This window comes from Nanorana parkeri, unplaced genomic scaffold (assembly GCF_000935625.1).
Source record: "Nanorana parkeri isolate BGI_ZX_2015 unplaced genomic scaffold, ASM93562v1 scaffold2457, whole genome shotgun sequence".
Lineage (NCBI taxonomy): Eukaryota > Metazoa > Chordata > Amphibia > Anura > Dicroglossidae > Nanorana > Nanorana parkeri.
The window spans coordinates 131,881-143,746 of NW_017308725.1; the positions used below are offsets into that span (position 1 = coordinate 131,881).

General features: G+C 43.5%; 1 protein-coding gene across 1 annotated transcript; it reads left to right on the forward strand.

Moving 5' to 3' along the window:
- Positions 1-789: 789 nt before the first annotated feature.
- LOC108801714 (hepatic lectin-like) lies at positions 790-7,035 on the forward strand. Its single transcript, XM_018573617.1, has 4 exons — positions 790-853; positions 1,531-1,673; positions 3,025-3,131; positions 6,903-7,035. Exons 1-4 carry the CDS (start codon positions 790-792, stop codon positions 7,033-7,035), a joined length of 447 nt encoding a protein of 148 aa, XP_018429119.1.
- The last annotated feature ends 4,831 nt before the right edge of the window (positions 7,036-11,866 follow it).

Here is an 11,866-nt window from a genome sequence, read left to right on the forward strand (position 1 = left end):
TTGACCTAGGTCATTTATGGCAGAGGGTCAGCATAACGGCAAGGCAACTGGCATTTTCAAAAGGATAGTACAGCAATGGCAGCCCCCATATTTATCTTGTGACAGGTTCACTTTTATGCTAGTTGTTAAAAAGAAAAAAAGAGACTCTTCAGTCCATGGAGCTAAACCCACCAGGATGAAAAGACCAATGTGTATAAAAATATATAATCAACCAAGATCACCACTGGGTAGTTCAACACTATATACAGATAATATTCGCTCACTGGCCCCTTTATTAGGTACACCTGTTCAACTGCTCCTTAATGTAAATATCCAATCAGCCAATCTCTTGGAAAATTGCTTTATGCTTACTATTTTGCTTTCCTTACCCCCCCACCTTAGGACCACCCTAACTAGAAAATATAAGAAAACTATCCTCTAGACCCAGAGTTCCATTGCAACATCTTTCAATGGCCAATAGGGTGGGATTGTATGACTGACATGAGAAGAAGTCAGGAAAGGAAAATTATAGTAAGTACACAGCAACAATTTCCATATTCCTGGCCCTCCTCATGTCAGCCTACTATGAGACATACTAGCAGTGCCCATAGGGAGGTAAAAACCAACACTCCAAAGGATGATGAAAAAAAAAAAGGATGTAATTAGACAGAACAGCAGAAATCACTGAGAATTTGTCGAGCCAAATCTGACATTCAGCCTGTAGTGAGGCAAAAGGTGTTGGGTTGAGTTTCCTCGAACTTGATGTTTTACAGATAGTTGCAATAGACACCTTTGCATAGTTTTCCCACAATGCCGCCATTCCTGTTCTTGAGTGAGCCCATAAGTCAGAAGGAGGGGAAAGACCCGTGGACTTGTAAGTCAGTTGAACTGAACTATCTAAGATGAACTATCTAAGGATTCTAGGTGAGGCTACTGTGCCTTTCCTTATACCCAAGAGGAGGACAACCAGGTCCATGCATTGCCTGAACGGCGCTGGTCTCTCCAGATACCCCAGGTCCAATTTGCGCTCTTCCTCCGGTAGTTCTGACAGATTGACAGTAATCCCCAACAAAGAGGTTACCCCGCATTGGTACGTGGCAGACAGTGTCTTGATCAGTGCTAATGTCTACTTTACAAAGGCTTCTAGCAGGGAGATTGGAAGACAATGGTGGTGCAAACATTGTATGCCCATTGTATAAGCAACGGTCAGTGAATAGACTTCTTTAAATGATGAGCGCAATGCACAGAGCAATGTTTTTAAAGCTACTCGTTCCTTGTGGAAAGCTTCAAATGACTTGCTTTTTTTTTCTAAGTCAGCCTTGCAGTGCTAGAAGGCAAAACTAGAAGACAACATTCACAAAACTGTGAATTTCATAGCAAAATGAAGGAAGACATAATTTTGCACTGATCCCTACTGAGAACATGTATTTGTCTTTTCTGCTCACTGCATTTTGTTATTTATTTTGGGCCACTATAAATGGGTACTCAGCCATCTTTTCATTGTGGTTACATGCCCACGCTGTATCTAACTCGCTGTGTTTATTTTTCCAGGTCGCTCCTGTGAGAACGGTTGGGTGGAATTTGAAGGTCATTGTTATTTCTTTTCCGGCTTTGAACTAAATTGGGCACAAGCTGAGATGATTTGTCTCAACAGAGGAAGTCATCTGGTTATAATTAACAGTCAAGCAGAGCAGGTAAACGGCTCCAATCACCATCATTGTTCTGTATCACCTTTCAGTCCGGCTTGTTACACCAAAGTGGATTTTAATCCTCAAAGTGTATATAATGCGACCTATTATTTGTATCATGTGAAAAGAAGGTGACCAGCTGGTATATCAACAAAATATAAATCAACTGCCTCTATTGCACCAGATTGCACCACTGTGATCTACAAATGTGCATTGTGCTTCACTTATTTTGCAACTTGGAAGCAAGCGGAGCAAGGAAAAAAAAGGAGAGCCTGGTGACATGACCTGTCAATGTCACCTCTGGGGCATACCGAATGCTCTATACATTGGCCTGCATTTTGTAAATGGGCTGTAAAATGCAGGCTAAGGTGTAGAGTCAAACTGCGGAGCATAGCAGAGTTTGGATATTGGTAGAAATATGAGAAAGATAACTCGGACTCCCATGTACCTTCATACCTATAGATGCACACCAGAAAGCAAGAAGCCCAATGTGGACTGTAATGGTACCGTACCAAACAACTAAAACATATTGGGCGGAATTTATCATAGCAATTGCGAGTGTTTGAACTTGCACGGAATATATTTGCGCCAGATTTATGATGCGAGTGTAATGTTGTTGATAAATGAGGTTTAACAGACTCCAGGAAAGAAGACTCGTAACTCTGGGCAAAAAGCTGAACTGTCGCATCTTGAAGAAGTGGTCACGCGGACTTCTTAAGTTGTGATTGTTTTCTTAGGTGATGCTCCAGTTTCAGACAGCCCAGAACAAGTGCAGATGAAAACAGGAATAAAACACGTGCATTTGGAAAAGTAGTGCAAGCTTTGGGCAAAACAGGGGCACATGTTAAAAGACAGATTTGCACATTTAAAAAAAATGATCTAAGAGGCTAAAACTGTCGCAATGGCTTTGATAAATTCCACCCACTGTATTTTCTCAATAACATAAAAGGTCATTTTTTTTATTAAATGAATAAAAATAATGATAAAAAATAAAGATAAAATGTAAGAAAAATCACAGATACACGCTTCAATTTCATATACAAAACAAAGTGAGAGTTCTATCATTAATGCTGTGACTATGTCAGAGACCTCTCTAAAAATCTGAGTTTGCATCAATTTATTCTTAGCATTAGTAGTTGCTGAGTCTGTACAGCTTGTTCATAATGAGTTCTACGCGTTTCACAGGAATTAAACCTGCTACCTCCGGAGCTTAGAGGTCCAACAATATTGTCCTGTAACACTGAACAAGAGTCAATACATATGTTACAATCATACATCCACTACTCGCTGTTAATAAGCTCTCTGGCTTTATATGGAGTATATTACACTGACACTGATTTCTTTCTCACCTTAATAGAATTTTTTACAGAGTAAGACTAATAGAAGATATTATTGGATTGGTCTGACAGATTTGGAGACGGAAGGTACATTTAAGTGGATTGATGGCACAGGGTTATCCTACACGTAAGTTGTGTGTATATTATATAATTTCTGTTTAATGCAGTAATAACAAAAGATTTCCCATTCGTTGAAAAAACTTAATACGGAAAAGCGGATCACTGCAGTGGTAGAGAGCACAGAAGTGTGCATTGGTATAGTGGTGGTGTGTGCTGAGGCATGTGTTAAATGTAATGGCAGCAAGCACAGAGGCCAGTGTTGGTGCAGTAGAGAAGGGAGTGCGTACATTTGAGAGAGGCGGTGAGAGCACAGAGGAGGGAAAATGGAGGTAAGGGGCAGTGGTGAGAGTGAGGGTTGGAGCATGGGGGTCAGCTGCAGTGCTGTGAGTCTGGGGAGGTTGACGTGATGGTGAATGTGATGTGATGGCCACAGTGAATGTGCCAGGCACCTGTGCCAATTTGTGTTATCCCAAAAAACTCTACACAACCTCCTGTCATGTGCAGGGGTCCTAATCCACTACGGGGGAGAATGTCCAGGACATTCAAAAGAGCACCTGCGGCTGAATAGACTCACCGTATGATTCAGGAGACTATGGGGACACTTGGTCCGACAGGAAGCTTTGGGGTCACAGGGTGAGACAGGTTTCTGTAAAGTTACATGGTGATTGTGATGTCACTGGATGAGGCAGAAGCATAAGAGTTACAGGAGATGCTGGAGACACAGGATACTGAGGAGTTCTAGGGTCAGTAGAAACACTGGGGATACCAAAGACATCGGAGTCACAGGAGACAAAGTTAGATGGTGACACCGGGTAACTGGGAACATTGGGGTCATGAGAGTGCACAAGGGGGCGAGTCAATGGAGATACAAGTGTGCTGGGGTCACAGGTGTCCATGGGGGACATAATCACTAGAAGTACAGGAACTCTAGAGCCACAAGAGACTAAGGGTTAACAGGCAACTCTGGGGTCTAAGGAGTACACAGTCATTAAGTTACTGGAGGCACTGAGTGCCAAGGTAGCTGGAGCCACTGGGGTCACAAGAGAGCTCTGGGATGCAGGAGACACCGGAACCAAGGGACGCTGGATACACAGAAGGCTCGGGTACAAGTGTGGTGCCGCATTGCCCGAATGACGAGCAGTGCGTTGCCTAGACCCTTCACAAAACTCCTAGCTTCTGCTGTTTAAAAATGTCTCTTACCCACTATGGAAAAAATACATTTTATTTTTGGTAACAAAAATAAATACAAAAATGGGTTAATAAGGGGTTAAATAGGAATGCATTTATGTAAGGAAAATAATTTGTAAGGTTTCTTTAAGTGATGTCATTGCATTTACTGTCTTATTCATATGCAAATCACCTTTGATCTACATGTGAATGAAATAGTAAATAGAATAAAATAATACATTGATTAATTGTGTTTACAGAGATGTAACCCTGGCACTGCATACTCCACTATTGCCCTGTCACTGCTCCCTCTTGTCACCTTTGCAGGGACAAACAGAGATGAGGAGAGGCCAAGTCTGGAGTTTCTGGGCTCTCTGCATCACCTTCTGCCCAGAGCAGCCTGTAGATGCCAGTCACTCCTTTAGCCTCTGGGGGCTCTGTGTACCAGGTGTACCAGTACTGCAGGAAAAGGAAAAGGACATCACTGAAATGTCAGAATGTTTATACTGCTAAAATAACAGTTTTTCTATTTATGAAAACAAGCAAGGATCTATAATGAAGGAGATTCCCAACTTATTTCCATAAATCAAAATAACTTAAGTTCGTTTATTTGCGCTAACTTGAAGACAACATGAATAGAATTTCGTGCAAAAATATACACTGTATATATTTATTAATTTTAAAAATTCAGTGCAGAATAATAATAAAAATATAATTGGTGACAAACAAAGAAAATGGATCAGAAATTTCAATACATTTTGATAACACAGGTAATGGGTAAAATATAACCACAGGATATTATTCCAAAAATATCAATGTGACCATTAAAATAACTTTTTAAATGCAATAAGTAGCTTATCAGTAGCTCACAGAATAAGGAAACAAAATGTGCAGCTTTGACACATGACTTATCCCAGCAAACAGATGTTCACAAGCTCAAAATGTTAACAGCGCATGGGCAAAATTTTGTCACATCATGCACAGGACTGGCTATAAGCCAATACTATATTTAGGGTAATGACACATTTCCACTAAATATTTTTAATTATACATCAGTCTAGACCATTACCTAGAAACTGAAATCAGCTTCCTAGAGATTATACCAATTTTGTATTTCTCTCCCAAGATTGAAATATATAATTTATTCTGCAGTTTAAAATTATCTCAATTCAATCTGGATTCTAGTTTCTGGTTTCAGAGTGCCTTAGCCTATTGTTACCCATTCTTTTATGGTTGTTGATGTTATTATTTTCTTGCAGTTAATCATATAGGTTTGTCAGTAAATCTGTTATCAAACCCTTAAAGGTGTGCTGGTGTGCTGTGAGTTCATTGCTTGTGGTGTGTCACAGAGGTGAAACAGAAGACCTGATCATTCAGCGGCTCCTTCGGGGGTGAGCGCTACACCTTATATGAGAAGTAGTTGCAGAGTAGGGGTGTTAGTATGCTGTCTGTACATACATAGGTGCAACAACCATTCTCATATATTATGATGGGATTACTAGTTGTGCCACTAGGTGGTAGTAGTCAATGTAGTATAAATACATGGTTATGATGTCATTTCCCGTCTCTTTGTTTCTGTTGTTTCCTATAAAACAAGAAGGGCTCAGCCTTGTGCCAGTACAATCTGACTGGTAAGAGTCATATCTGCAATAGCTTTCCAAGAAACATTGTTGCATATCTTATACAGTGGCCCCCAACCAGTGGCTCGAAAACTACATGTCTTTCTCATTGCCATTAATGTGCACTTAGTTCAGTACCAGTTGTCGAGGTGCGTGGCAATGCCACAGTGAAATTTGGCAACACAGTGACCCAGAACTCTGTCAGGGTGGCTGAGAGGTTTGCAGTTTCTTCCAGGTTTTCTGGATTATAGGGGGATGGACTCTCAAGTCCTGGGGTCAGGTGCTGTCGAAGACCAGTATAGGTGGATCAGGTGAATGAGAACAGCCTTATTAGGAGTCTGGACCAGAGCTCAGGGGAGTTGGGGGTGTGCAGGAGGCGCGCGGCCCAAGGCAGACTCTGCTGCGTCAGCGAGCACATGTGAAACAGCCACGAAGGATGGGAGAGGTCAAGAGGGTTGGTGACACCCGAGATACCTGTTGGAGAGACTGAGAGAGACATTGACCCACGAGGGGTGAGCAGTGAGACGCTTGGAGCTGAGGGAAACTGCTGAGCGATACTGAGGACTGTAAATCTGGAGAAATACGGTAAAGTGCTGAGACTATCACACTGGGAGTGTACGGGACAGCCAGATGTCGGTGAGACAGAAATATGATGTTTTGATGAAAGTCATATGAACTGTTATGTTTCTTTATGCTGAAGAAAAGCAAATTATTATGCGATGGATTGCTGGTCTTCGAGTGAATAAAGACTTTCCTTTTATGGTAAAGTCGGCTTCAGGATTGGTCACTTAGCGCTCACCATTGCGCTATATTCCCCAAACTACCACAAATCTACTGGAATACTTTATCTGATTATAAACTTCCCTTCTGTATGAAGCCAAACAAAGGTCGTCTTCTTCATATTATTCAATAAAAGGTTGTATACAAATCATTGTTTAGAAACTGTATTTTTCATACTTTGAATGAGTACCGGCTGCTTGTCACTAAACAAGAATGTAGCTGAGAAACGTTGGGGGCTTGTCCTGTAATTGATTGAGTTTCTTCTCCGGCAGATCTTGGCGCAATGGAGAGCCAAATGATGGATTAGGAAAAGAGGACTGTGCTCATCTCTTTTCAGAAGGAAAATGGAATGATTATCCCTGCAATAGTAATAGTTCTGCCATCTGTGAGAAGAATCTGATATGATATTCATTTCCTGTCTGTGGAATGCTCACACCTCCGGGGACTCTGGAAAATATCTCCTGCACTGTTTGATGGTCTCTTCCAATGTTATCCACACTGCTAGATCTACAGCTTGAAGACATGTGATATAATCATGTGTGATTGTGCCATAATTCCCCAAAACAAGGAGTTGTCAAGCGTCTTTATATATCATTTATGTTTTACCACCTTTATGTATTATAAATAGGGGTGCACCGATACCAAGTACCATACTCGGTACAAGTACAGATACTTTTCGAGCTCCAAGACTAGACTAGAGAAAAATTCAAAAGTTAGGCGGCAGCTGTCATAAGGAGCTCCCGGGATTTGTACATCTCTGTTTTAATGTATGATTTTGTTTTTATGAATATAAATAAAGGGATGCACCAATAACATTTTTGCAAGTAGAAGTACTGATACATTTTTGTTTATTGTCATGTGACAGTTTTTCTAAAACAATACAGACTAATGATTTCAGGACAGTGGTGGAGTGCCAGAGCCCGGTCCCAGCTCCAACCGCTGCAACCCTTGTAGTTCTTGTGAAAATGCCAAGTATCGGCACTGGTACTCGAAAAGTATCTGTGCATACCTAGTTATAAATCTACTATTATTATTATGACCTATGTTGTATATGTACCGTGTGGTCTGCTAACCCTGAACCGCTTTCCTCTTTTACAATATGGAAGTGACTGGATAAAGAGTTTATGAATACCATGACTTGTTGTTAGTAATTGTTAGGACACGACGTGCTGGTATCCTGCAGAGCGGGCATGTCAAGATACATAGGACTACACAACGACAACCAGACTCAGAACTGAGTGAAGCCGGGAAAGTGATTAAGAAATCAGCAAGCACGGCATAAAAATCCAACACAAACCATGAGACGCACAGGAATACAGTGGAGGCAACTAAACTATATAGAGGAGGAAACCCATCTAACAACTAACTGGGTTATATACAAGAGAACCTACCTAACTGACTGACTATGAACTAGCTGAGCGATATACATGGGACAATACCTAACTACCGAGCAACCTAAACTAAACACGGGAGCAAACCAACCAAACTAACTGACAAACTAAACACGGGAGAAAACTAACCAATAAACTAAATACAAGCAGCAGGAGGAAAACAACAAGCAGGGTCAAGTGGGAGCACACGATAAGACAGGTCAGGAAGGGAATGAGGAACACAGGAAGCAGAACCAGGATGATTGGCCAGGACCAATGGCAAAGACGGGTCAGAATGAGGATCAGCTTTACGACAATACAAAGCTAATGGGCACACAGGGAAAAAGCTGAGGTACTGGAAGACTCCTAAGGTGGGGTCAGGGCCGGCTTTAAGGCAGGGCAAAAAGGGCAGCTGCCCCGGGCCCAGTTATTGCTGTGGGGCCCTGTGAGGGAAACAAAGTAGCCGCCTAGGGTGTACTGTCACCGGGCGCAGTATCGACTAGCAGAAGTGCCAGTCAGTGGCATAACAACCGGGAGGCTGGGCGGCTCTTTCCAGGGACCATACAAATGAGGCAGGAGCAGAGCAACCTAAGGAGTTCCTGTCAGCCGCCCACCTTGCTTTCAGTTTCACTTTCCACTGACAAGGAGAAGACGGTGCAGAGATCGCAGGCAGCAGGACCGGCACACAGAGCAGACTTATCACAAGGTCAGATCTCTCTCTCTCTCTCTCTTCATGGGGAGGCTGCAGCTCACCAGAGAACTACAAAGCCCAGCAACAAAGGCCAAGCCGACCAGAGCAAGATACTGCTGTCTTCAGAGTGTCCTAGCTGGTGATTCATTGTATAGACATGGAGTCCAGATGATGATCTGTGTCCCCCCACACCGGGATCACATGGGGGAGGGGGGGGGGCAGAGCTGTGTATACATCACTCCTTTTCACCCAATTTCCTGATGAGGGGAAGCCAGAACTGTGCTTTCCAAATTCAGTGACTGTAATCTCAGAGACTGCTGACATATTACAGGAGATCATCAGAGACTGATTACATGTTACAGAAGATGATCATAGACTTCTGACATGTTACAGGAGATGCTCAGAGACTGCTGACATGATACAGGAGGTGGTCAGAGACTGCTGGCATGTTACAGGAGGCGGTCAGAGACTGCTGACATGTTACAGGAGATGGTCAGAGACTTCTGACATGTTACAGGAGATGCTCAGAGACTGCTGACATGATACAGGAGGTGGTCAGAGACTGCTGGCATGTTACAGGAGGTGGTCAGAGACTGCTGGCATGTTACAGGAGGTGGTCAGAGACTGCTGACATGTTACATGGGATGATCAGAGACTGCTGACATGTTACATGAGATGATCAGAGACTGCTGACATGTTACAGGAGATGATCAGAGACTGCTGACATGTTACAGGAGATGATCAGAGACTGCTGACATGTTACATGAGATGATCAGAGACTGCTGACATGTTACATGAGATGATCAGAGACTGCTGACATGTTACATGAGATGATCAGAGACTGCTGACATGTTACAACCAACACGTGATGACTCAGAAACTGTCACACGTCAGCTCTATACATAGGGAACTAAGTGATCGCAGACCTCTGATCGCGGAGTTCCCGATTCTTCTCCCTGTCAGTCACAGTCATTCCCCCCCTCCCCTCTCGGTTCCTCCAGTGCTCATTGGAGGGACAGATGGGGGAGGGGACGGGCACAGCTGACTCTGGATCCAGAGAGGCAGAGTTAGCTATCAATCAGGTAACGGGGTGGAACCCAACAATATTGTCAGGATCATTCCCAGCTGCAGCACGGCTCTGTGCTGTCAGCATGTAGCGTGCAATATTGCATGGCAGGGGCCCAAGAAAATGTTTGCCCAGGGTCCAATCACTAATAAAGACGGCACTGGGTGGAGTTATATGTCCTCCCACAGGAATACTGGAATGACACCCTTCAGGTCCAGGGACCACAGGGCCACCAGCAGGTGCTCCAGTCTCCAACAACAATGCTGCTTGAACACAAGTTGGTTTAAATCCCATGACTGATGGATTCCTCAATTTTCTGTCCCTCCGTTAAAAACCCCAATAAACACTCGGACTGCGCGACATGGATTTTAACGGCCACAGCAGCCCTTTTATTAAACAAACAACTTTAACAATAACCAAAGTAATAAACCAAATATACAAAAATAATACTTTAACAAGGGTTGACCTGAGAAGGGGTCCCTGGGTGCCCGCCAGTCCAAAAAAGGCCTCTCATAACACTCCACCCATGTCCCCAGCCGCACCACAACCAGCTCGAGGACACTTACTCCTTCCGGGTTCCCAAGGGGCCAGGCCCCGCCCTTTACAAATCCGGACACCAACAGGGGGAAGCACCCATACCAGCTGAGGGCCCCCCACATTTTGTAATGAACTCTGATTTTGTAGACCCCCCAAAGACCCCCTAACCCGCCAAGCTGCCGTGACAAAAGAAACCCCCCATAACCACCAAATTCAGGGAGGGAGGGTGGGACAACCTGCTTCCTTCGTCGATTTCCAGAAAGAGGACGTCCCTCAGCCCTCGCAGTCCCTTCCCATGCGGCTCCTCCCGGACACCTGACTCCCACGTCCAATCAGGTAAGAGCAGCTATTCCCATTTTATTTTTTAACCCTTTCTCCCGGGACTATTCCTCCCCCCAGTCATGTAGCCCCTCCGCTTAGTCTCTCCGTGTCTGTCTGTTTCTCAGAGTGTGTGGATGGGTTTTACATTTGCTAATCAGTAGCTGTCGTACTTTGTCTCTTTACACTGCGTGGCTAGCCAGCTCTGGCCAGTGAAATGTACCAATGTGCTGCTAATGCAATCCATCAAACACTGCAATGTTCCCAAAGTTCCCACAATTTACCTAAATGTAATCTAAGTTTGTGTACTCCACTCCAGTAAGAATCAAAAAAACACCTCACATGGTCATTGGAAGTGTGCTTCCTGGAGTTTGAACCATGTGACTTCCTACATCCCTGCATCCTGTATTACCATCACATCCAGTGTCATAGGGAAGCATTGCTAGATGCAGTTTGGTGACCACACTTCCCTGCTTGAGGGACATATTTGGATTGGAAGATAAGGACCTGATCCTGCAGCTGACCAAAAAGTGTATAGAAGCCCCATAGCTCCACTTTTTAGTTTATGGGACTTCTATCACTTCATGAAACATTGAAGTGGTTGTACACACTTTCACATCACCTGCAGAATTAAACCAATCCCTATCTCTTCTGCCTTGGAATAAGCCCTACTGTTAAACCTCGCTCATTTAACCGAGCCCACTTTTCACAATGGCGCATTGATAGGTGTTCCTTCGCTATCATTTCCTCTGGGGGGACCCCGGGTACCTCAGTCTAATGCTTGCTGTTATTATTATTATAGAGGATTTATAGAGCGCCAACAGTTTGCGCAGCGCTTTACTATATAAGGAAGACATTACAATCACAATACAATTCAAGACAAGATGGTAAGGAGGGCCCCGCCCCTGAGGGCTTAAAATCAAGGCAATTTGCAGAGCTGCCAGGACAGGAGGACAACCAGTACAATGTGAGGCCGAAACCTTTCCTAACACTAGACATGTGGCACCGGCAAAACATTTGTTTCGTTTGCATTCGGATTTTGCATTATTCCATTTTTCGGGATTCGGGTTCGAAATTCAGTTCGTTTCGGGATTCGGACGAAATTCGCTAGCAGTAGTCTGTACGAAATTTCATTTGTTGGATGAAATTTAGTTGCATCAAAGTGACATTAGGAAAAAAAAAAATGTTTTTACAGTCTGCAAAAGAAGAAAAAAAAATAGCTTGAGGTCCCCCCCCCCCAATTTATTACAGACC